The following is a 27,406-nucleotide window of genomic DNA, read 5'->3' on the forward strand; positions in this document are numbered from 1 at the left end:
GTGTTTGTACTTTGAATTTTTTTCTGATGGACTTGTGTACACACAATCGGATAAGCCGACAAGACATATTTGTTGTTGGGCAGTTTTAAAGCATGCTATCTAACATTTGTTGTCGGAAAATCCGACAACAATTGTCCGGTGGAGCATACAAATGGTCAGATTTTTCGACAAAACCCTGCCATCACACATTTGTTGTCGGAAAATTAGATCGTGTGTATGGGCCTTAAGTAGGCAACAGATTAAAAACCTTTCGGCCGGTCCACATCTGGATCGCGGTCCACGTTCTTGTAGAATTTATGTGCAACTGAGCACGGTGTGATTCATGCCATTCATTTGAATGGGCTGAAGTCACGCTGGATCACCATAGGCAAGTGTAGTTGATGGTAGACGGCATAAAATAGATTTATCATATCATATCATATCTATCATAATAGATATATGCTGTGTAGGGCCATCCTTTGGCCAAATCATGTATGTACAAAGTTGTATATAACAGCTCCCTCGGATACTTCAACAGACACAGATATGTGGAAAGGAAAGGAATCATGTTAAGGAAAAAAGTCCTTCAATCCTTGGGCTGGTCATCTGACAAGGAGTCCCATCCATAAGCATGAATTCTCCAAAAGTTGAAAGTTGGAGGTGGACAGAAGTCCGTGCCTGACAGGTTTCGCCGATCACCGCCGGCTGCTTCAGAGGCTATTCTTGGAATGAATTCCCCTGTCATGTGTCTCTTTCTGCTCTGTAAATGCCTGCTAAGGCGTCTCAAAATGCCAAAAAAACACATGGTGCATGCGGACGTTATCGCAAGCTGTGCGTCACCCCATCGCACATGTTGATGATGTGGCTGTATATGCATCTCATAGCAGCTATTCGCATGCTTCAGATGTGCAACAGTGCCACCTATGTGTTTAAAGACTATTTTGTTATACTATATATATATATACTTGTTTCAATCACCAATTGGTAGACTCAATACAAATGACTAAAATAGTAATAACCAATCTAAAAGATCACCAATATAGATGCAGAATTACAGAGACACAGGGCAGGTTATATCTCAAATAGGTACCTTACCTATTTTAAATCTTATTAATTCTCTATCTATACAATTAAAATGATGATCCAGCGAATTATAAAAAAAATAAATAAGAAAAATAGGGGAAAATAAATACTACCCCATTCCCTGAATTCCACTATATACGTTTAAAAAAGGGTACAAAGCCTCGGCTCTCATTCAGACGAGGTGCATTCATAGCCTCCAATTCCCAGATCCATCTTGTTTCGCACTGGAGATTAAAGCTGCCCCCCCCCCTTTGGTCCCAGGGTATCACCTTCAGGACCCAACACTGTAGGCAACTGGGATCTCTATTGTGCTGTAAGCATACATGTCTTGCTAAATGTGCTTTTAAGTGGTATGTGTTTATCTTATAAACATGCTCCGGAAATCACTTCCATACCGGCCTGATGGTTTTGCCTATGTAGAACGACTTGCTAGAGCAAACAACAACATATACCGTTCCTGAGGTAGTACAGGTAACCTTGTGTCTACATTTCAATATTCTACCTGTTGGTAGCTGTAGAGTGTCACCCTGAATCATGTAGGTGCAAAACTCACAGCTACCACATCTAATCATACCTGCACTTGTTAAATGTTGTGAGGCTTTCCATGAGATATCACTAGGAGGGTCTCTGAGACAAATTTTCTCACCAAAGTAGCTCTCAGAAGTTGCTAGTGTGAGGAGAAAATGTAGCTCAGCCCCCACCCACCCTCTGTGAGTATTGCAGACACAGTCTAGTAAAGCCTGCACCTTTTGTTGTCCACCTCCTGTTTAAAAATAAGAGACTCACGTGTACTGTCCCTGGCTCTATTGTATGCCTTTTGCAAGCTATTTGTTGTTGTAGCCCTATCCTGAAAACGATCTCTCAAAACTTTTGCTTCCTTTTCAAAATCCACCTAGTCTGTGCAATTGCAGCGTGCCCATAGATATTGGCCAGAGTGTATATTCTTGATCAGAAACTGAGGGTGGTAACTTCCTGCATGCAATAGACTATTTGTTGCCGTTTTTTTACAATAAAGTTTGGTTCTCACATGACCCTCTTTAGTGAGCGTTATCATCAAATCCAAAAAAAAATAATGATCAATAGGTTTAAGGTTATAGGGATTACAGCCCAAACCTCCCGTAAACTCTATTAGTTCCTCCTCAGATCCTGACCACATCAGGACGTCGTCGATGTACCTATGCCAGGAGACAATCTTGGACAGGCACACTGACGATGCCCCTCCCTTAGCAAATAATAAAGTTTCCCAGTCCCCCAAGTGGATGTTGGCATAAGCTGGGGTCCACTTGCCCTGGGATTGGCAAAAAAATAATGTAATTGAACCTAAATTTGTTGTTTTTGAGGAGGAATTCCAGAAGATCTACAATCCATCTATTGTGGGCTCTTTTTGTAAGTGGCCTTCTATGCAGGATTTTGTTAATGGGTAAACCTCTAGTGTGGGAAATAGAGGAATATAGTGCCTCTATGCAGTGGTGTATTTAGGTTTTGTGCTGCCCTAGGCCTGACTATGATCCACCCCTTCCTGTCAAGGTCACACCCCTTCCTGTTTCCAGTGGGGACACTAGTTCTGAGTGCCTTGGGGGGATAGGGGAGGGATTCCCTTAATCTGCAGAGATTTCCTCTCTCTTCCTGTTTGGCTATGGGACAGGAAATGAAGGGATGGAAAACAAAGTGTGGCCTATAGTTCTACTTTAAGCACACATTTCTGCTAAATTTATGGAGGACTAAGATGATATAACCATGCCAGTGGTGCAGCAGAAAACATATAGCACAGTGATGAAGGTGAATGTGGTCCAGACATTAAGCAAAGTAAGGATTGGGAGCAGAAACAAATAAATCCATCTGTTTATTTTTCTCATCAGCAATCAACAGAAATACAATTAAAATTCCTTAATATGTAGAACTGACACAAGTGAAGGATTTCAGGAGAGTCCTACTACCTACCTGCCAGGTATAGGTGAACATGTCAGTGTCCCTTGTGTCTGCGCCATCCCTATCATACCGGCAGCAGTGCAGCCGCTATATGGGGGTGCCAGACCTATTTGTCTTGCGGCCCAGTCCACCTTATAAGACTGGGGCTACACTAAAAGTGTAGCCCAAGCCGGCGGGGACTCTTTTCATGCTGCCCCCCTGCAAAGTGCTGCCCTAGGCCTGGGCCTTGTTGGCCTAGGCCAAGATACAGCATTGCCTCTATGTCAAAGGTAACCAATATGGTATCAGAGGGCAGTACAAGATCATGTAATAATGTAAGCAGATGTGATGAAAATTGATTGGTAACAAATGGCTGCAAAATCCTGTCAATATATCCGCTCACCTTCTCCGTGATTTGTGGACTTTCAGGAGTGCATAAAAACACTGATATTTTAGGATGTTCCACTATAAGGAATTCTACAGTCTCCTTGTCAATCAAACCATTTTGGTGGGCCTGGTCAATGAGTTCAAAAAGTTTTACCGTCCCTTTCAAGATTGATGTTGGGAGTGGCAGTGTACCACTGCCTATTACTTAGAATGCTTTGGCACATGCAAATATACTTTCCTCTATTCATATGGACTATATTGCCCCCCTTATCCACAGCCTTGATCACCAAGTCCATGTTCTTTTCCATCTGAGCTTCCTGATATTGTTCATAACTGCCCTCACAAAGCATGCAACTCAAATGGACAGGGGGGATCCTAGATCTATTATATAAACCAACATCTTTCAGACTAGTGACTTGCCCTTTACGGTCCTGATCTACAATTTTCCCACCACATACAGTATTCCCAAAGCCAAGTTTAACATGAGCTTGGTAAATTGATCCCCATTCTCTTCCTCCTGGACTGTTATTTTTTCCTCCCAGAGGTCAAATAAGTCCCTCAAAATGCGATATTCACGCCTTGTGAGACTGGACCAATCTCCTAGAGGTCCTAGGGAATTGCTTGCTTTTTTCTTTTCATGTAGAATTCGATCAATCAACTTTCTAGCAAACAAGTATACATCCTTGACCAACTCAAATAGATGGCATTTTATTGTGGGACAAAATGTTATAACCTTTACTCAAAGTGATTCCTGTGTCTCCATTAATTCATAACTAAACAGGTTTAATATTTTTAATTTGTCTTGTCCTCCCCTGGTGTCACATATTTGTCCATCCCAAATTTCTTCATTATGGGGGGTGACAGGTAGATGATGTTCTGTCACTGGGGATGTATAGTAGAGGCTCAGTGAATTGTGTACTCCTATTAAGGAGTCCTCCTACTTCCCAGTTTTATATTCAGAGGGTGGATGGGGTGAGGGACATTTGTTCCTCACACTGGCACCTTCTGAGAGAAGATACTTCGTTGAGCAAATTTGTCTCACAGAGACCTCAACTGGTATATAGGAGGGCCCACTTATTGAGCGACCTCCTAGTACACAGTGATATCTCATGGAAAACCGCAACATTCAACGAGGGTAGGCATGACTACATGTGATAGCTGTGAGTTTTGCATCTACATGATTGAGGGTGACACTCTACTGCTACCAACAGGTAGAATATTGAAATGTAGACACAAGGTCATCTGTAATACCTCGAAAGTGGTATATGTTGTTTGCTCCTCCAAATTGTAAAACCATCAGGCCGATAGGAAAGTGATTTCAGGAGCATGTTTATGAGATAGACATATACCACTTAAAAGCACCTTTAGAAAGACATGTATGCTTACAGCCAGAGCTTTTTTTCTCAGAAAATAGGTGCAGGAACTCAACCACGACCCCGTTCAGATTTCACAAACAGTAGAAGGGTCTCAAAGGGACATTAAATACCAGGATTGCATTACATACAGAGTGCAGAGTTCAGGGGGGTTAGAGGGTACATACAGAGTGCAGAGATGTCACTTGTAAACACAGAAACCAGACTTCTGTGTTTACAAGTGATTGTGGTGAGCAGGCACCAAAGGGTCTGAGCCAGAGGTGGTGGAACTGAGTTCCCCCAAGTTCCCCCTGAAAAAAAGCCCTGCTTACAGCACAAAAGAGATCCCAGTTGGCTACAGTATTGGGTCATGGAGGTGATACCCTGGGACCCAAGGGGGGAAAACTTTGATCAAAGAGTTCTCCGGTGCGAAACCAGATGGATCTGGGAATTGAAGGCTACGAAAGCACCTGGCCTAAATGAGAGCCTAAGCTTTGTACCCTTTCTTAAACGTACATAGTGGAATTTAGGGAATGGGGTAGTCTTTCTTCTCCCCCTTATTTTTTTTTGTAGAACTAGCTCGATCATCATTTGTTTTGTATAGATAGATAATTATTAAGATTTAAACCTGAGTTGAAAGGTACCTGGTTTGAATATAACTTGTCTTGTGTCTCTGTAATTCTGCATCTATATTGGTGATCTCTTAGATTGGTAATTGTAACTGTATAACAAAATGGTCTTTAAACACATAGGTGGCATTGTTGCACATCTGAAGCATGTGGATAGCTGCTATGAGATGCATATACAGCTATGTCATCAACATGTGCGATGGGGTAACGCACAGTTATGATGCGATCACGTCAGCATGCGCAACGTGTTTTTTAAAATATGTGAAGCGCTCCCTCTTTTCCAAAAAAATACTATGTGATGTAAATACAAAATAAAATAAAATAGTGACCCTAGTGGGAGTATTGCATATGACACCAAAAATATATTATGTGTCACAATGAAAGTGATATGTGCAACCAGTGACCTCTAGTGGGTACAAAAATGATAACACATGTATTAAATAACATCAATATGTACAACCATTGACCTCTAGTGGTAACAAAGATTATAACACACATACCACACACATATAACACACATACATATATATATATTAGTCCATTAATCCAGTCATATCTTCTGTGAACCAATGCTGTCCACACACAATCCAATGGTGAATGATAACAAATGAGTGACTTAACACCACGTGGACCCTTCACCAGTCACACTATGCACTCACCTTCCAGAGCGGCCCCCAATTGGACCAAGTAGCACCTTCCCCTTTGGGGTCTCAATCCAGGAACTTTAAGCTCCCAAAAGTAAACTCCTGCCAGCGTGATCTCTCATATATGAGAGCTAGCATAGTTATTTAAAGTAAAAGCAACTCGTCCACTTACATTACACTTACACTTACTATCCCTAGTGCATACAGGTGAAGAACTTGAAAATATACAGATCTGTCCCTGGGGTCACAAAATCATCTGCAAGTCCTTGGCCCTGCTGCTCTCATGGGTGATTGTTTACTTCCTACAAATAATGAAATTACGTCACAAGCCCTCTGACGCCTTCTCTCACATGCGACTTTATCAAAGGGTATACTCCTGTGATCATCACTAAATATATTTATAGTACTCCTAAACCAATTAGAAAACATACTAAACTTGGCAGTCCACCGTGGCCATTTGGCAGTGATTTTGCTGGGAGCTGGAGGAAAAAGGCCAAAATTAGTAACTGTGTATAAACATAGCAGCAGCCATTTTCCAGAAGCCCGTCGTGGCCATTTTACTGGTGATATACTAATGAATCCTGCACAGGGAATAGGTGTGTATACCTATACCCGATGGCTCCCATTTTCTAGAAGCCCCTCCACAGCCATTTTACTGGTGATGTTCCAAATGAATGAAACTACATATGGCATAATGACAAACTATAAAAATAAAAATAAATCCTATGTCCTTAATAATATAAACTGCTACAGCAGCGGTTAGAGGCCAAAGTTTGAACATATACAGTAGGAAGACTTAATCTCTTAATCAGTCCGTGTCGCTGACATGGACATTGGATGCAATATTATACCCCTACAGTATTGCTTGTAGTAAGGTCTTTGATTGTATATTGCCTGGTAGTTACTGTAGAATGAAACTGTTTTCTTTTTTTGAGCTTACCTATGGTACTTGTACATCCTACACATGCCACAGAAGCCTTTATGATCCAAAAAAGTGGGGAAGCTAGTCCTAGGGGGTCCAGTACACTTTTCACCAATCTATCCCTTAAGTTAGCCGCCATGCGGTATATGAACTGGGGTCTCGATGGTAACACTTTCTGCATTTCCCTATCCTTCAACAGAATTGGCCAATGCTTGCATATAATACTCTCTACTTTCTTATTCTGCTTATTATAATCATGTTTAATGGCTCCAGAAAGATCCTTATTCTGGTTATTCTTAATATTATCCTGAATGAGGGGTGCCCTATCTAGCACGGCCACTTGTTGCATTTGTTCTTGTAGCTCCTCTCGACTGTAACCTTTTGCTATAAACCTATTACCAATCATATTGGCTTGATCCCTAAATGTATTTACATCAGTACAAGTTCTTGTTAAACAGCAATTGCCCTCTACTGTAGGAATATTATCCAACCATGGTCGGTGATGACAACTATTCTTTGGGATATACACATTCCTGTCTGAAGACTTGAAATGAGGACTGATGATGAGTGAATTTTCCTTGATTTCTATCTCGAAGTCCAAGAATTTTTTTTTTTGTGGGCTGACATGCCAAGTGAGCTCAATACCTTTGCTATTTGCATTGAGACATTGTTGGAATGCTTCTAGCCTAGACATATCACTCTCCCAGGGCCAGATAAAGAAAAAATCGTCTAAATATCGACAATATATCTTAAACTCTGGTGGGCTTCATTGGAAAATCTGATCACTCTCCCACATGTCCATGAATAGGTTTGCCATGCTAGGGGCAAAACATGCCCCCATGGCAATACCCATGACCTGCTGGTAACATTTGTCTCCGTACCAAAAAAAGTTATGGTTTAAGCAATAGTCCATACATTGCATCAAGAATCTCCTCTGACACAGAGGGCGTTATTATGATCCAATGCCCTCTTCACTGCCTGTTGGGCATCATCATGGTTGATTATAGTATATAGCGACCCCACATGGGCGGTCACCAATACACTATCTGATGATACCTCCAGTTTTTCTAACTGTTGCAGTAAATGCTTGGTGTTTCTAAGATAGGCCCTAGTTTGTTTGACTAAGGGTTGCAGAGAGCCATCTACATATTGCCTCATACTTGCCGATACGGAACCGATCCCATTTACTATGGGTCTTCTCTGGGGCTTTTTTAAACTCTTATGTATCTTAGGGATGGAATGAACCATAGGGACTCTACAAATGGTTGGTACTAGATACTGAGCCTCCTTATCATTAAAAAAAAATTCTTGACTCCTCTTTTGACTAGCCTCTCCAATTCTTCCTTAAATTTTGCAGTAGGATTCTCCCTTAAGATAGTATATGTACTCCTATGCTCCAATAATCTATTCATTTCATCCTTGTAGTCCTTCTTGGACATTACAACGATCGAATGATTACCTCTTTCTGGTCCTCAATTTTACGAATTCCCTTAGACATATACATTGGGTCTTTATATTTTGTAATTTTCAAATGCTCCACATCTTCTGCCATCATTCTGTTGAACACATCAACAAAGCGTTTTTCATGGATCTAATGATTGAAAACTGACTTATTGCGGAGATTACTATGTATAATTTCTGGGTTGGTCACATAGTTAGACCTAATCTCTCATTTTGCTGTTTGCATCACCATATATTTTTTTATATTTATCTTCCAAAAAAAAAAATTCTGTAAATTAATATACGTGTCAAACGTATTCAAATTTTTTGACGGAGCAAATTTTAATCCTTGTCAGGGGGATTTTACTTATGTTATAAATACTCTCCCCTAAGTCTCTTGTCCTCTTTTGCTTCCTCTGTCCTCCTTGGCATCCCCTCTTCTTTCTGGTGTGTTTATTTGTTGGTACGGTCCTGGATTCTCTCGATATTCCATTTGGTTCCCCCATCTGTCTATAAAAACATTCTGAGATGGTCCTGATCTGTAATCATCCCTTGAAGGCAGGGATGGTACTGGTCTATAATCATCCCTTAAAGGCTCATAATAATTATGCGTAGGCAATGGGCTCTGATAGGCATAGTCCCTATCTTGATTAGAGTACCCATAGTGGTTAGAGGGTGTTCTACCCATCCTGGATGCCGCCCCGGGGGCCACCCCTTGTGTTACCTCTGCAGTTACCCCTATGGCCTCTCCACCCTGGTGTTCTTGGGGAAGCATACTGAGGGTAGTTTTGATATTCTTGTCTCCATTCTCCTCCTGAGGGTCTTTCTAGATTTTCTTGCCTCCAATTTCTTTCTATTGGTCCTGACTGACTGGGGGGGGGGGTGGAACTGGTTTAGTGTTACCCACCCGTAAAGGGTGAGATTCCCTCTCTGGTGTGCTCGTCACTGATACTGCTACTGATGCCTGCATTTTATTTTGCCATTTATACACCTGATTAGTTTAGAAATCTTTCAGATCCCTTTGGTATTTGGAGGCCTTGCGTTTTTTGGCCTCCAAATCTGTTTTCTCTAAATATTTATCCACATTACTAGTTAATTTACCATATTCAGATGTTTTTTTAAAAGGTTCTACTTTATCCCTAAGTGTTTGTATCTGCTCACCAATAAGTTGCATTTTCCTCTGTTTTCTCTTTAGGAGAAAATAAATCACTTCTTTACAGTTTTTATTAAAGAACTCAAACCATTCTTTGACAGATGCTTCATCTGTCATACCATCTATGATGTGAACGTCCCATCTAAACTTCCTTGGAACTATGTTATCCTTGTGAAGGCGGTCAAAGGTAACAATGTCCCACCATATGGAAACTTTTTTTCTCCAACAGTCTACCTAATTTTTTGACAGTGCTATCCAGTGCTGGCTTTTTGTTCTGAAAAAACATCATCTAAATGAATCGTTCAGTTATCTACAAATCCAAAAATATCCATAGTGGCTGCACCCGTGAGAAATAAGTGAATACAAATAAAAAGAAATGTACTTCTGCGCTACTAATATAAAGTAAGTTCTATATATCTAAGAGGTTGCTGCTTAACACCAACTGTTATTAGCAGACCGGAGTAAAAAGAGATGTGATGTAAATACAATATAAATAAAATAAAACAGTGACCCCTATTGGGAGTATTGCATATAACACCAAAAATATATTATAAATGTCACGATGAAAATATGTGCTGTGATGTGCACCCAGTGACCTCTTGTGGGTACAAAAATGATACACATATATCAAATAACATTAATATGTTGACATGACATATGTATGACTTATTAATGTTATTTGATATATGTGTTAAAAACATTTTTAAACACATATATGGGTTACAGATGGGACTTTTTATCAGATGACCAGCCCAAAGAATTTAAGGACTTTTTACCTCAACATGATTGACAAGTACATTTCCTTTCCACATATCTGTGTCTATTGAAGCATTTGAGGAAGGGGTTACATACAACTTTGTACATATATCAGTTGGCCAAAGGATGGCCCTATACAGCATATACAGATAAATATATTTTATGCCATCTACCATCAACTACATTTGCCTATGGTGTGAGGGAGGTTTTTCAAGCTTCGGTCCTTGATGTATACCATTTAAATTTAATTCCAAGTGCCTACTATTATTTTCACTGGGAACATACTTGTACCTCCTCTGGACCACCACGGAGTCCGGCACTACTTGCTTAGGCAATCACTGTACTGTACATTGGGTATTACAGCCAAAACTATCCCTCCAATACAGCACAACTGTGGAAGGATGCTTGGGGGCACTGACCTTTGGACTTAGTCACTTTTGCACTCTATCCATAATCAATGCTGGTCCCCTGCAGGTCTATTTCATGATCAGATCCTTCAGTCCCATCAACTCATCTTGTTTCTCCTCTTCATTTTTACTGTTGGATTATTAATGACAGTTGCTCTCCTATCTAATACCCACACATTGTGGGCAAATATTGACACCAATCCGTTGTGAGGTTGATTGGGTTTCATTGTGTGTAGTTTGTTTAGTATGGTAGTAATTGTATATGTGTATATTTTCCATTTTTTTTTACATGAATAAATACTGTTTTAATTGATCCAGTAAGTTACAACCATTCTTCACAGGGATGGTTGAGCTATATTCATTTATTTTTCTTAATTTTTTGCATAAGTTACAAGAGGGCGCCGGTTTTATATATATTATATATATATATATATATATATATATATATATATATATATATATATATATTGTATTTAAAACTCTTGGTAATGTACTAGAGGTCAGTGCAAGTATTGTTTATGACCATAAGGGGGGGTGGTTTTTCAATTGATCAGGGTTGATATACTTTATTACTACTAGAGGGAGCTTGCTTTATTGCAGTGGTACTGAATTAGTAAAATCTTCCAGCAGGGGTCTGAATCGCATGTTTGTGTTATGACTTCGATCCTTCACATGACATTACCCTCTCCTCCTAGGCTTTACCATCTCTGCACCTGGGGAATGCAGGCTAAATTGTGCAGGTTTCTGACTCACAGAGAAACACTCCACACTTTGGAACATGTGTGCACCAAACAACATGGTCCCTTCAGCACTTAGACAGTGGTGGGGAGTGTTGGATCGCTGCAGATATTTCCGCAGATTTTACACAAAAAGGAATGGTTTTGAAGCCCTAACTCAGCAGGGGGATTAAATTGCTGCAGATAGAGCACTATTTTCACACAGAGAGCCATGGTCCTTTAGCTCTGAGGGTGGGGGTTGGATTGCTGCAGATAAGACCACTGCTTTCCACACTGCGATCAATGACCTTCTCTGAACCCTCCTGCTACAGAGTATTATTCTGCAGTGGGAAATGTATTAAAATCCCCCAAAAAATTTGATTTTTTTGTACTCCACCGTAAAATCTTTTTCTCTGACGTCCCATGGACGGACACAGCTCCTTAAATCTTGACAAGTGGGTTATATTCCTGTTCACAGAGAGACTAGGCAGAAAAATGTTAGATAATTAAATACATGTTACTTTAACAGAGTTGAACTAGCCCTGCCCCAGGGGGGCGGTCCCTCCAGACATAACCCTCCTCCCTGCAAGTATGCAAGCTCAGTTCGTAACAAGCAGTACAAACCTAAACAGGAGGGGTGGGTGCTGTGTCCGTCCATGGACGTCAGAGAAAAGGATTTTACGGTGAGTACAGAAAATCCTACTTTCTCTTATCGTCCAGTGGACGGGACACATCTGGGTAAATCATGGGACGTCCCCAAGCAGTGTCAAAAACGAGGGGTGGGGAACAGTATCAGTAAAACCAATTTTAACTGCACCCCAAAACAAGCAGAGCTCCTCAACAGAGAAGGTGCAACATTAAACAGCCACCTGCAAAACCTAGCGGCCGAAAGAAGCATCAGAAGATGCACTTACAGCAACCACATAAAATCTGGAAAAAGTGTGAATGGACGACCAAGTCGTCGCCCTGCACCCCTGTGAGACAGACACATGATGTTGGAAAGCCCAGGAAGCACCAATTGCCCTGGTGCCATGACCGGAAAGGTGGGCGCCCGCCCCCCAAAAACAAGTGCCATGACCGGAAAGGTGGGCGCCCGCCCCCCAAAAACATAGGCCTGTATGACGGTCTGCCTGATCCACTGAGAAATGGTGGTCGGCAAGACCGCCAGGCCCTTTTGTGGACCAGACACCGACACAAAAGGAGCGTCAGATCTCCGAAACGGAGCCGTAGTAGGCAGGTACAACCGCAAAGCGGGTACCACATCTAAAGTAGGAAACGCAACCTCCTTAGGATGCGCCAGCCGAGGACAAAAGGATGGAAGAATAAAGTCCTCATTCAGGGGAAAGGCCGAAACCACCTTCGGAAGAAGGGAAGGTCGCGGGCGCACCACCATGTAATCCTAATGGAGGATCAAGCATGGCGACTTGCAAGGCAAGACCGCTAACTAACTAAAGAAATAAGGGCCACTAAAAATGCCACCTTCCGAGATAGTGTCAAGAGAAGAATCTCTCTGATGTTTCCAAAAAGGAAGGTTTCTGAAGAACCGAGAGCACCAGAGTCCAAACTCATGGGGTAAAAGGTGAACTAAGAGTGGGAAGTATATGACAAACCCCCAGCACAAAAAGGGTACCCACCAAGGAATAGGCCGCAAAAGGCCACTGAAAAAAACACAGCCAAGGCTGAAATCTGCCACAAAACGGTGCTAAGGCAATTTTTAGATCCATTCCAAGCTGTAAAAACAGCAGGACCCTGGACACCGAGTATGTCCATGGACGTCACCCCATCTCTTCGCACAAAGAGACGTAGACCTTCCAGGTGCGATGGTAAATCCTCCTGGAAGGAGACTACCTTGCTTTCAGCATGGGTGAGATGACCGAGTCGGACAGACCCCGGTCTCTTAAAACCTGGCTTCCAATAGCCATGTCGTGCAAGCCAGTGACTGTACCACAGGAGGAAGTATGGGACCTTGAGACAGAAGGTCCAACCGCCAGGGATGGCGTACCGAGATCGGCGTACCAAGGATGCAGAGGCCAATCTGGAGCGATTAGAATCATCGGGATCCCCTCGGCCTCCCCTCTGTGGAGCAGCCGAGGAAGCAACTACAATGGAGGAAAGGCATAAAGTAGCCGATTTTTGTTTCACCTGTGGTGTTTATATTGGTCCAGCAGTGCACCAACACCTTTGCAGCCAGTGTGCTATATGCTGGGTGTTTGGTGTGCTCCTGTACCTTTAAGGAGGGGTGGCTCCCCTTCAGTTCACCTGCCCCTATCTATCCATTAGAATGCATGTGCCTCCACTGTGGGGACGCTCATTGTTTAGTGTTAGGACAACAGATTACAGGGTGCCTTGGCATGGCTCTGTGGCTCACGCATGTGTTTGCAAATGCGTGCGGACAAAACCCCTGTTTTTAACGCATACTGTTATACAGGTTAATTGGGTTGTTCTGCAGGCTGGTCGGTAAGGAGGCTTGGTTTTTCCCTGGGCACTCCCCAGGTTTTGTTGTTATCTGTGTTAGCCTTCCTATGCCACTTACTGCGATTGCCAGCAATAGATGGGGGCGGTGGACACGTTTTTGTTTCACCTGTGGTGTTTATATTGGTCCAGCAGTGCACCAACACCTTTGCAGCCATTGTGCTATATGCTGGGTGTTTGGTGTGCTCCTGTACCTTTAAGGAGGGGTGGCTCCCCTTCAGTCCACCTTCCCCCATCTATCCATTAGAATGCATGTGCCTCCACTGTGGGGACGCTCATTGTTTAGTGTTAGGACCACAGATTACAGGGTGCCTTGGCACGGCTCTGTGGCTCACGCATGCGTTTGCAAATGCGTGCGGACAAAACCCCTGTTTTAACGTCTACTGTTAGACAGGTTAATTTGGTTGTTCTGCAGGGTAAGGAGGCTTGGTTTTTCCCTGGGCATTCCCCAGGTTTTGTTGTTATAAAGTAGCCGATACAGATCCCGCAGGGCATCTGATGCATCCGTACAGGGATCACTAGACCTGGCCATGAACTCCGACACCCTGTGGTCAAGATGAGCGGCCAGGAGATCCATGCCCTGGGAGGAAAAACCGTGTGGTAAACTGTGAGGCAATTCGTGAGGAGACCTGTGCTGTGCGCCGTAGGAACCAGCACTAGAGATCAAGGACGCTGCATAGAGAGCCTAATGCGGCCACAGGAAGATGGTCGACTGCAATAGTAACCTGTGCCATAGCACGGCTACAACAAAATGGCCGCCAATGGGATTTTCAATAGTAACTGAATATCACCCAAAAAAATGCGCCAGCGCCGCCAGAATGGCGGCAAAGCGCAGCATTTTAAACAGTGAAAGCCTAAAGAGGCTAAACAGTGTCCAAACTCCTCTTTGAAAAAGACCCCCAGCAGTAAAAAAAAAACACAGGCCAGACGTGCAGCAGAGGGAAAAGGAGCAGGGAAGGAAGGATAGGAGGACTCCCGAACCCCAGGAATGCCCAGCCGTGCCAACCCACCTAAGCAGGAGGGACTGTACTTACCAGTCCAAGCGAGGACTTACTGACACATTCCTGACAGGCCTACAACCGCAATGGAGGTAGCTGTCGGCCCGGTCCACTGTGAGTGAGACAACACCACAGCCCAGTCATGTGTGAACCTCGGAGCAAAGCTCACAGACCACCCCAGGAGTCATGGGGTATGTTGTGGCAGACCCAGCCTCTTTGCAAAGATGTGCTCACACTTGCGGGCCGGACTGAGTAGACTACAAGGATCTATATATCCAGCCTGTCTCTCAGCCGACAGTTGATAGATTCTTTTGAGAAAAAATAAAATAAAATACAATTTTTCCTCAGGGTGCTGGGCCCAAAGAGAGCCATATGTCCTTCTCCTTTGCTAGGCAGAACGAAACTGAGGCTGCATACTGCAGGGAGGAGGGTTATGTCTGGAGGGACCGCCCCCTGGGCGGGGCTGTTCAACTCTGTTAAAGTACATGTATTTAATTATCTAACATGTTTCTGCCTCGTCATCTCCTGTGAACAGGAACATAACCCACTTGTCAAGATTTAGGGAGCTGTGTCCGTCCATGGACGATAAGAGAAAGATTTTGCAATTTTTTTATTTTTTGCACCTTGAATGTGGGCGCCCCTAATAATGTCTATGTGTGATGAAGCGCAATGGGAGGAGTCTGGTCACATGACGTCGCTACACTTGGGAGTCGGCAATCTTACCGGTTGGAAACCGGTACAAGGATTTACATACGATTTTAACTATTATGTTTGTGAGTATTTTGGCTTCTTTTTAAATAAATAATTTTATTAGTAATACTGCGCAATGATGTCTCTCCTTGCCAATTCCCATATGCTTATGTTGTGAGAACTTGTAAGTGCTGGATCGTGTAAGTGCTTAAAGGGGTTGTAAAGGTTTGTTTTTTATTTTCTAAATAGGTTCCTTTAACCACTTCAGCCCCGGACCATTTTGCTGGTCAATGACCGGGCCACTTTTTGCAATTCGGCACTGCGCCGCTTTAACTGACTTACTTTTAACTTTTTGCTATAATAAATACCCCCCAAAAATATATATATAAAAAAAAATGTTTCCTCAGTTTAGGCTGATACGTATTATTCTACATATTTTTCGTAAAAAAAATTGCGCTAAGCGTTTATTGATTGGTTTGCGCAAAAGTTATAGCGTTTACAAAATAGGGGATAGTTTTATGGCATTTTTATTAATATTTTTTTTTTACTAGTAATGGCGGCGATCAGTGATTTTTATCATGACTGTGACTATTGCGGCGGACACACCAGACACTTTTGACACTATTTTGGGACCATTTACATTTATACAGCGAACAGTGCTATAAATATGCACTAATTACTGTGTAAATGTGACTGGCAGGGAAGGGGTTAACACTAGGGAGTGATCAAGGGGTTAAATGTGTACCCTAGTGAGTGATTCTAAATGTAGGGGGAGGGGACTGACTGGGGGAGGTGACCGATCTGTGTCCCTATGTACAAGGGACACAGCATCGGTCTCCTCTCCCTGACAGGACGTGGATCTCTGTGTTTACACACAGAGATCCACGGTCCTGCTCAGTAACTGGGCAATCGCGGGTGCCCGGCGGCCATCGCGGTTCCCAGTAACGCGGCGGGTGCGCGCCCCCTAGTGGCTCTGGAAGACGAGGATGTCATATGACGTCCTCTCAGAACAACAGAACTATCGTGCCGTCGTCAATTGACGGCAGCCAGTAGTAAAGTGGTTAAGGAATATATCATAATACACATGTGAACAGCTGAAGTTGATTGTTTTCAAGCACATTTGACTACTTTTGATTATGTAGTCCACCATGTCAGTGTGAACTTCTGTAATTGGTGACAGATCCTTCTCAGAACCCTTTGTGTGGACCTGCACTTATTGGACCCTTATATGAGATGTTTTATTTTCCACTCACATGGAATATAATTAGTGTAAAAGTGTTGAATTTTTTCATGCAAATGCAGTTAACTTTAATAACATTTACTAAAGGCAGATAGATTGTTCACTTTGCATTGGAAGTTGCGCTCTGTGTGGGAATTTTCCAAAGAGTTTAGTGAATGTGGTGAAACACTCTTGACTTCTATCATTGAATCATGGGCAAGCAAAAAATGCTGTTTTGGGGGTTTCTTCATTGCACATAATCAAGTCTATTATTTGCGCGCATAAGGGGTAAATTAATGACTATAAATGCAGATTTTTTTTTTTTTTTTACTGAAGAATACACAGCGCTTGTTTACATGCCTGTGTGCATAGGCACATTACAATTAATGGCCTGTATTTTAGCTCAGTAAACAAATAAGCTGTACTGAGCACTTGCACACTGCATCAAGCTGCAGTGTGCAAGAGGCCTAACTGTGGGTCATCTGATGGAGAACATAATCATGGTATTCCCTGATCACAATCTCTATTGCTCATGAAAACAAATAATATCTTATTTCTTCTCACTGTCAACATGAAAGAACATGGTTTACATTGCACCTTAAACTAACTTCATCATAAAAATTACCCCACTGAAACCACAGAAGGGCTCCTTTTTCATACAGAGTTCATTTTTTACTAATGCAAGAAAAAAAAATTATAACCAATAGACTCACATGCTAGAGATATCTATAAGATTAATGTGTTCTTCATGTCCCAGCTGGCTTGCCAGTTCTCTAAATTCTTCAGTCAACCTTATCAATCCCAGATCCAAATTAAACTCAGCAGGAAATTCTAAAATCCAGTATCTAGAACAGAAATAAAAGCAATCAAGTCTATCTGTCTCCACAAAACACATATCTTGGTTGACTGAGTTCTTAAATATGTAAAAAAAAAAAAAAAGAGAGAGAATTTTGTATATGATGTAGGTCTTTACAGACCTGTAAATGACAACAAAACATATCCAAATGATTGCAGTTAGGTTTTGCATGTTTTTTTCATTGTAATTGTGACATATGGTAAATACATACACAGATATAAATACATTTTACTAGTGCACTGAAAATGGTAGAAAGAGGAATAAAAAGGTAAATAATTTCATATCAAGTAAAAAAAAAAAAAAAAAAAAAAAAAAAGATAGCCAAACTCGAGCCTTACCTTCTGTCTTTAGTTGTACAAGTTCCTCTCATGTACTGAATGTTTACGCTCTGATTTTACTACTTACTGTGAGATTCATATTTCTTACTGTCCAATAGCCTTATTTCATTCATTGGAAATCAGTTATTTTAATTGTGAAGACTCTGCATCACATGTGGGCATTACCTAGGGTGATCTGCAGCCGAATACAGTCTGCCTAGGAACATCCACTCCTCCAGACTGACACCCACTCATCCATGCATTTTGGGTTTTGCCTAACTCCAAAGCCACTACCTTGTGACACTGAAGGGAGGCCCGGAGCAAAAGACAGCAAAGACTAGCAGAGGGCCGGGCATGACAGAGTGTCTAGTGACACAGGAAGGGTTAAGCTTAGGGGGGTTGGAGGTAGGAAGAGCAGGATTGGTGTAGAGAGGGGCGGGGGAGTTAGTATTAGCAAGTTCAGAGGAGGAGCAGGATTGGCTGCTGGTGTCAGGGGAGTTACCCTATAAAAGGGTGGGGCGGGGCCAGGCGGGCACTTGCAGTCAGGAGAGCAACGAGGAAGCAGCTTTTCCTCCTGCTCTCACACAGACAAGATGGCGTCCATCGACCTCGTGCTCGCACGCTTGCGGGCCGAGGCAGCTCATCGGGGCACGGATTGGCTGGAGAGGCGCGCTGCAGAATGGGTCGCGGAGCAGGCGGGCGGATCGGGAGGATCGGGCGGCGGTGAGTTGACCCCACGCGGGCGGAGGTCGCGGCCTCCGGCCCGCTATTCCCCGGGGCCCTCATCCAGGACTGCAAGGGGGGGCCCGGAGCCCCCCGGGGGGGGCGGTCGGCCCCCCCGCCGAAGCGGGTTACCAGAAGCGGAACGGGGGGGGACAGAGCAGGACTCACGCCGCCGACCTCCGTCGGTGGGCGGGCCACGGGCCGTACTGGCGCCGCTTCCCCAAATGCGGGCGGCGGGGGGGGGGGCACCTTCTCCACCTGCGGCAGGAACGGGAGCGGCAAAGGGGAAAAAGAAGGCCTCAGACCCACCTGGCACGGCCGCGGGGGCCCTCTACACGTGGGGCCGGCGGTTCCGCGGGTGGGGCGGGGCTCGGAGCGGGGGGCATCGGTCAACGCGGAGTCATCGTCGGGTGGTCTGCCTGCTGCAGCAACGCGGGGCAGAGGATCAGAAAAAGGCCGGCCGGATCGGAGGGGGGACTCCGGGGCCTCCAGGTCATCTTCTCCTGGGGGACTGTCGGCCGCACCGATCCCAGTCGGGGAGGACAGGTCAGAAGGTGTGCCATCGGAAGAAGAAGATGGGGAACCAGAGAGGGAGGCAGCGGTGGAAATCCAATCTACGGCAGCGGGGGCGGTCTCCCGGCAGGCCTGGTAAGTCCACTACTTTACATGTATCCTCTTTAGCTGACGCATTGTGTGAATTGTTGGGAGTGGGGAGGGGGGGGGGTTCCAGCACCTCCGCCGCCAGTGGCGGTGCTTGCACCGGTGGTGGCGGGCGTTGCGCCTGCCGCCTCTGGGGCTGACGCCCTGTTGACGGAATTGGTGGGAGGCCTCAAGGAGCTTTTGGGCCGGGTGGCTGCTGTACAGGGCCCTTCGCCACAGGTGGCTCCGTGGGCACCTGCGGCTGTGGGCGCGACTGGGGGTGATGCTACGGCCGGAGGGGGGGGTTGCGGTTTCGCAGCTTCCCCCGGTGGCCCCAGTGGCAGGACAGGTGGGGACGGGAAAAGACAAGTCAGGGGGGGCCCCGGAGGTGGTGACTCGTTCCGATCTGGTACTATTGCGGATGCGGCAAGGGGCGAGGTTTATATATGCTACGAGTGTCCTCTGGGGGGTCATTTAAAGCAGGAGGTGAAGGAAAAAATTTATAAGAGCGAATATGTAGAGATATTCTCCCTGTTGCCGTTGGAGAAATTCAACCTCGACAGGGTGAAGCCGGATGATTCTAAAAAGGAGGATGAGGAGAAGAGGCGGTATAGGTTGATTCCGCGCACTTTCGTGAACTGGCTCCAGGCGTTCGCCATTATGGCTAGCGTCGTTGGGGAAAAGAACCCAGAACATTGCTCGGCGTTGTTCGGGTACATGGATTCAATTGGGGAGGCGCATCGGGTGTACGGGGGGTCGGCTTGGCTCAGGTACGATGAGCAGTTTCGGCAACGGCGGGCAGTTAGGCCCTCTCTGCGCTGGGATCAGAAAGATATCAGCCTCTGGATGCGGCTCATGTCGGCGGCTAAGGCCCCGGCGCAGTCTTTTCACGGGGGGGCCGGGGGTACATCCTCCTCAGGACCGTCGGCCGGTAAGAAGTGGGGAGTTTGCTGGCAGTTCAATGAGAACGCCTGCAAATTCGGAGGATCATGTAAATTCAAGCACGAGTGCTCAGGGTGTGGGGGGCTCCCACCCCGCGGCCAAGTGTTTCAAAAAAGGAAAGCGTGCCGGTGACGCTGCTCAAAAAAGGGACGACTCCGGTGAAGGGGGAAAGGATGCTACCTTTCCTAAGTAGGTACCCCGGACAAGGCAGCGGCAGAACTATTGTCCTCGGGGTTCAGGGACGGTTTCAAGATACCGTGTTCGCTGGTGGTGGTGCCGCCGGTGGCACGAAATTTGAAATCGGCTCTCCTTAATCCGGGGGTGGTGGGGGAAAAGTTGGGCAAGGAAGTGGCACTAGGACGGATGGGCGGGCCGGTTTTCGGCCCGCCCTTGCCGGAGCTGGTGGTGTCTCCGTTGGGGGTGGTGCCTAAGAAGGAACCGAACAAATTCCGTCTTATTCACCACCTGTCATTCCCAAAAGGGGGTTCGGTCAACGACTTTATCGATCCGGAGGCTTGCACGGTGTCCTACACGTCGTTTGACCGCGGCGGGTACGGTGGGTACGGCGGTACGGACGTGGGGCCTTAATGGCGAAGGCGGACATCGAATCCGCCTTCCGGTTTTTGCCGGTGCATCCTGACTGTTTTAGGCTGCTGGGATGTTGCTGGCAGGGCCAATACTATGTTGACCAGTGCCTACCCATGGGCTGCTCTATTTCCTGCGCACTGTTTGAGACATTCAGTTCCTTTTTGGAATGGGTGGTCAGGGATGTGTCGGGCCTGGACTCGATCATTCACTATCTGGATGACTACCTCTGCGTGGGGCCGCCTTCCTCTGGTGTGTGTGCGACTCTACTGTCAACGTTGCAGCACATTGCGGGACGTTTTGGCGTGCCCTTGGCGGCTGACAAGACGGAAGGCCCCACGACGGAGATTAGTTTTCTGGGTATAGTGATCGATTCGGAAGTAATGGAGTGCCGTCTTCCCAGGGATAAGCTCGAGGCCTTGAAAGCGGAAGTTAGAGAGTTTCAGGGCTTGCGGAAGGTGCAGCTGAGGACTTTACAGTCACTGCTGGGAAAACTTAATTTTGCCTGTAGGATCATTCCCATGGGCAGAATATTTTGCCGGCGGCTGTCGGCGGCTACGGCGGGGGCAAAGGCCCCCAATCATTTCATTCGTCTGTCTAAGGAGCATCGGGAGGACTTGAAGGTATGGTATGAGTTCCTGTCATCCTACAATGGCAGGTCGATGTGGCAGTCCAGTCCGGTGAGTAACTTCGACGTGGAACTGGTAACGGACGCAGCGGGGTCCACGGGCTATGGGGGCTTTCTTCAAGGGGCGGTGGAGCGCAGAGCCTTGGCCGAAGTCTTGGGTGGAGGCAGGCTTTCTCCGGAACCTGGTGCTGCTGGAGCTTTTTCCGGTGGTGTTAGCCATTGAGCTTTGGGGGGAGGCCTGCAGCAACCTGAAACTCCGGCTGAACTGTGACAACATGGGAGTGGTTCAGGTAGTGAACCGCATGTCCGCGTCGTCACAACCGGTCATTCGGCTCATGCGGCATTTAGTGTTGAGGTGTTTGCAACTGAACATTTTCATTTATGCCGTGCATATCCCGGGCGTCGAGAACACGCTGGCTGATTCATTGTCTCGTTTTCAGTGGGACAAGTTCAGAGAGCTGGCCCCGGCCGCGGAGGCGGTCGGGGTTCCGTGCCCAGGCTGGATTTGGGAGCTGGCGCTGGATTAGCCGCCTCGTGGATTAAGCGGTCCGTTTGCACGGCCACATGGTCGGCCTACGCCAAGGTATGGAAGGAATGGTTGGAGTTGGGTGCCGAAGCTGGGGTCGTGAGCGGGGGGCCAGAGGAGCGGTTGCAGGTGATTTATTTTGTATCTAGGAACATGGAGCTAGGTGTGTCTGTGTCCTCCATTGAGAAAAAGTTGGCGGGTTTAGCGTTCTTTTTTAAACTTATGGGTGGGGTGGATTGGACCAAGGACTTCTGGGTCAGACAGGCAGTGAAGGGCTACAGGAAAGGTCGTAAGGTGCAGGATGCCAGGAGGCCTGTCTCTTTTGCCAATTTGGTAAGTATCAGGGAGGCCTTGGACGGGGTGTGCACGGGGCAGTATGAATGCCTGTTATTCGCGGCGGCTTTCTCGCTGGCATTTTACGGCGCGTTCCGCATCAGTGAATTGGTTAGCCCTTCTCGCATGAGGGCTGGGGGGCTGATGAGGGAAGATGTGTGGATATCGGAGGATAAGGTGGGTATTCGATTGCGCAGATCAAAAACCGACCAGAGTGGCAGGGGGGTGGACGTGGTTCTTTTTTCCCTGCCGGGGGCCAGAGTATGTCCGGTGGCATCGCTCAAGGCATTTTTGGGGGTCAGGCCGGAAGGGGGCGGGCCGTTGCTTAGGCACGAAGATGGGTCTTTCTTGTCAAAGTTCCAATTTGTGGCGGTTTTTCGTAGTTGCTTACAAGAAATGGGCTTGGACAAGTCCGAGTTTTCGTCTCACTCCTTCCGTATCGGGGCGGCTACCGAAGCTGCCAGGTGCGGGATGAACGAGGCGGCAGTACGGAAGATCGGGAGGTGGGAATCACGGAGGTTCCGGTCATACGTGCGGCCTCAGTTGGTGGTTGGTTGATGGGGAAGGGAGTGATGAAATGGGGGGGGGGTTTTTGCTAGGGTTGGTGTCTGTTTGGTGAGCATTGTGGATTGTTATTTCATTTCAGATGGAAGGACTACACGCCTCGTCTGGATTTTCGGACATTCGTACGTTTGCTGGGGGGCAAGAAGGGCTGATGAGAAGCCGGAAGGCAGGCAGCTGGGTATTTCCAGGAAGGAAGCGGTTTTGAGGTGGTTGGGGATACCTGGGATGATGTGGGGTAGGGTGCTACCAGAGGTCGAGAGGTACGCCCGACTGGACAGGCCCCCCGATGTTCTGGTTATACACGCGGGGGGGGAATGATTTTGGTGTGCGGAAAATCAGGGCTCTGATTACGGACATCAAAGCGGACTTTGAGCGGCTGCGTGCGGCTTTTCCGGGGACGGTGCTGGTGTGGTCGGAAATTGTCGCCCGCACACAGTGGCGCAAGGCTCGGGTCAGTTTACAAAGCTCAACAGAGCCAGGACTCGGGTTAACCGGGTGGTGGGTAAATTTTTGGCACGCCTTGGGGGGCTAGTGGTACGCCATCAGGAATTGGAGACTAATGTAGGCATGTATCTGAGGAGGGACGGGGTCCACCTGACTGATGTGGGGATTGCGCTGTGGTCGATGGGGATTCAAGAAGGGATCCAGAGAGCGTTGAGGTTGGGTGGGGGCCCTTAAAGGTGGAGGTGTCATCCTTTCGGGCTGTGGCGGTTAGTTCTGTTGGTCCTTTATGGTGGCAGTAGAAAACGTGTGAAAACGGGGGTGGGGGGCTCATCAATATATTGGGCCCCTTAAAGTGTATCCCAGCGAAAGGTAGTTGGGATACTGTAACGTTTGCACTGCGGGCGGGGGGGTTGTCTCCGAGCGTACTACACGGACTGGAGGCCTAAAAAGTTTAATGTTTGCTCGCAGTGCATTGTTCATCTGGTATATGGTAAAATGGTGGAGAATGGGTGTGCTGCCAGAAAGGACCAACAGAGTGGGGGTTTACTGTATGTCATTTGACGTTGGATATTTACTGTTTCATTTAAGTTGAGTTTTATTGCAATTTATGTTTAATAAAATAGGCTGTTGTGGCCAGTTTACTCCAAAGCAAAGGTGTGGTCTCTTTACTATATAGTAAGTGGGGGACAATTAAGGGGTGGAGTACATGGGGTCTCAATGGTCGAAGGTTATTGTGTCATATCTGGACTACACTAGTCAAGGGAGGCCCGGAGCAAAAGACAGCAAAGACTAGCAGAGGGCCGGGCATGACAGAGTGTCTAGTGACACAGGAAGGGTTAAGCTTAGGGGGGTTGGAGGTAGGAAGAGCAGGATTGGTGTAGAGAGGGGCGGGGGAGTTAGTATTAGCAAGTTCAGAGGAGGAGCAGGATTGGCTGCTGGTGTCAGGGGAGTTACCCTATAAAAGGGTGGGGCGGGGCCAGGCGGGCACTTGCAGTCAGGAGAGCAACGAGGAAGCAGCTTTTCCCACCCTCCCTCCCTTATTGCATTACCAGTTGTTGCCGGTGTTTTTTCTTTTACAGGTACGGTGTTGGACGGTCGTCACGACAGCTGGGTTGGCGGTTAGTTCTGTTGGTCCTTTATGGTGGGCAGTAGAAAACGTGTGAAAACGGGGGTGGGGGGCTCATCAATATATGGGCCCCTTAAAGTGTATCCAGCGAAAGGTTAGTTGGGATACTGTAACGTTTGCACTGCGGGCGGGGGGTTGTCTCCGAGCGTACTACACGGACTGGAGGCCTAAAAAGTTTAATGTTTGCTCGCAGTGCATTGTTCATCTGGTATATGGTAAAATGGTGGAGAATGGGTGTGCTGCCAGAAAGGACCAACAGAGTGGGGGTTTACTGTATGTCATTTGACGTTGGATATTTACTGTTTCATTTAAGTTGGAGTTTTATTGCAATTTATGTTTAATAAAATAGGCTGTTGTGGCCAGTTTACTCCAAAGCAAAGGTGTGGTCTCTTTACTATATAGTAAGTGGGGGACAATTAAGGGGTGGAGTACATGGGGTCTCAATGGTCGAAGGTTATTGTGTCATATCTGGACTACACTAGTCAAGGCTTTATATGTGCTAAAGTGACAGATTAATGGCACTGTCCTGTAGCATATACACTGTGGCCCAGATTCTCGTAGATGGGCGTAATACTGCGGCGGCGTAACGTATTTCATTTACAGGCAAGTGCCTGTAAAGTTGCGGCGGCGCAGCGTAAATCCCCCGGCGCAAGCCTGCCTAATGAGCCGGGTAGGGGGCGTGTATCATTTAAATTAGGCGTGTTCCCGCGCCGAACGTACTGCGCATGCGCCGTCCCTAAAATTTCCCGACATGCATTGCGCTAAATGACGTCGCAAGGACGTCATTGGTTTCAACGTGAACGTAAATGGCGTCCAGCCCCATTCACGGACGACTTACGCAAACGACGTAAATTTTTAAATTTCAACGCGGGAACGTTACGTGCAACTTTACGCATCGCAAATCTAACGTAAACATCGTAATTTCACTGCATCGACCACGCGTACGTTCGGGAATTCGCGTATTTTGCTAATTTGCTTACTCGACGGGGAAAACGACGGAGGCGACACCTAGCTGCAAAAAAAAAATTGCATTTAAGATCGGACAGCGTAAGAGCCTTACGCCTGTCGGATCTAATGGTTATCTATGCGTAACTGATTCTAAGAATCAGTCGCATAGATACGACGGCCCAGATTAGGACTTACGACGGCGCACATTGCGTTGCGCTGTCGTAAGCCCTTTGAGAATTTGGGCCTGTATATATATATATTACTAGCAGACCTTAATTTTTCAATTTTCAACAAGCCACCATATGTGTGTGCTGTTTCCATTAAGGCAATAGTGTTCATCTTGTTCATTATGGCAATAGTGAAAATCACAAGTAAGTTCAGAAACATTGAATACGCCAAAGAATCGCCACTCTAAACCGTGACATCATTTCCACAAAAAGATACAAATCTATTGAATGTGCAAACAGACATTTAAAATAGTTTGGAGTAAATATTGCTACTCTAAACTATGTGATAAATCAATGAGAACAAACAGAGGGAAACAAAGCTGTCCTCACTGTGTGTAACTTAATAGGGTTGTAAGGCCCCTTTCACACAGACGGACCGTTCAGGTCCGCCTGTCAGTTTTGACGGCGGACCTAAACGGCCGCTCCATGCATCTCTATAGAGCGTCGGATGTCAGCGGAGACATGTCCGCTGACATCCGACCCGATCCAATCCGTTAAAAACAGACGTATGGGGATATGTCCCCATACGTCCATGGCGGATCGGGTAAGATCTGATGAAAACGGACATGCTGTCCATTTTCATCAGATCGCTCCATAGGAGACAGCGGCGGCCGACAAGCCCCTCCCCGCTCAGTGAGCAGAGAGGAGCTTGTCATCCATTGGCTCAGTGGAGATCTGCGGACAGATCTCCCGCTGAGCTTGCGGGAGCAGGCGGACTCCATAGCGACGGAGTCTGCCTAGTGTGAAAGGAGCCTAAACCCTTACATATTCTCAGTGAAGTGACTGGCCTCAGGTGATACACAGAGATGAAACAAATGTTCCTACATAAGTTGTACCTGTCTTTCTGCAATCTTCTCTTTAAATCCATGCTACATTTATAAAGCTTGTTTGGGAGTTTAAAAACAAGGGCCAAAGAGCTTAAATTAAACACTACAGATCTCAGCGAGGAGAGTTCTGAAAGCTGATTGGAGGAATGGGACACACCACACAAATTTTTTTTTTTTTATCTGTGTGTGTTTTAGAATGATTTACAGGACAGGTGGCTACAGATAAACAAGTACAACTTATTTTGGAGGCTTTGTTTCACCTCTGTGTTTCACCTGAGGCTAGTTATTTCACTGGGTATATGTAAGGGTTTACAACGACTTTAATTATGAGAACAGTGTCCTACATTGCTAGGTAATAAGCCATGCCCCTCAAGTGTATAGCAGTATTTTTTTTATTTTATTGTTTTTGGAGAAAAGGGGACAGATGCTTCCAACAAGTAACCATTGCAAAAACAACATTAGGAAATCATTCTTAATTAGTATTTTTGTTAAAATTGTATTTTTGTTAAAATACTATTTTTTTTGTTTTATTTTTCTGTATGTACCCTGCATTTTACATCACTACCACCAACTTTATCTCCTAATTAAGAATGATTTCCTAATTATATTAAATTAATAATTAAATAATTAATAACAATTAATAATTAAATTATATGTAACCTGAAAATATAAAGAATGATATATGTATTACAGAATTATGTCAAAGATCAGATAATATAATTTGTGAGGGTCTTGAAATGCAAAATATCTCTTGGGCAACAGACTCAACTAATAAATAAATTAAACCATCTTACAACTTATTGCATTATTGTACACCTTGTGAGAAATAAGGGTCCTAAGATAAAGTGCATCAGCAGTGAAATCCACTTGGGAGATAACAAGTTAACAAAAATATGTCCAATTTAAAGATACAAAGTCCATTAGGGTATAACAAGAAACAACAGGAATATTTCAGCTTTCTGATTA

At 45.6% G+C, this 27,406-nt stretch overlaps 1 protein-coding gene across 3 annotated transcripts in view; it reads right to left on the bottom strand.

The window, feature by feature from the left end:
- RASGRP3 (RAS guanyl releasing protein 3) overlaps nt 1-27,406 on the bottom strand; it is a 288,487-nt gene that overhangs the window by 83,200 nt on the left and 177,881 nt on the right. For all 3 annotated transcript variants that reach the window (XM_040350806.1, XM_040350805.1, XM_040350807.1), the window contains one exon: nt 17,469-17,600. In XM_040350806.1, the coding sequence (XP_040206740.1) occupies nt 17,469-17,600 (132 nt within the window). The remainder of the gene's footprint in view (nt 1-17,468; nt 17,601-27,406) is intronic.

The sequence above is a fragment of the Rana temporaria genome, chromosome 4 (genome assembly GCF_905171775.1).
Source record: "Rana temporaria chromosome 4, aRanTem1.1, whole genome shotgun sequence".
Taxonomy (NCBI): domain Eukaryota; kingdom Metazoa; phylum Chordata; class Amphibia; order Anura; family Ranidae; genus Rana; species Rana temporaria.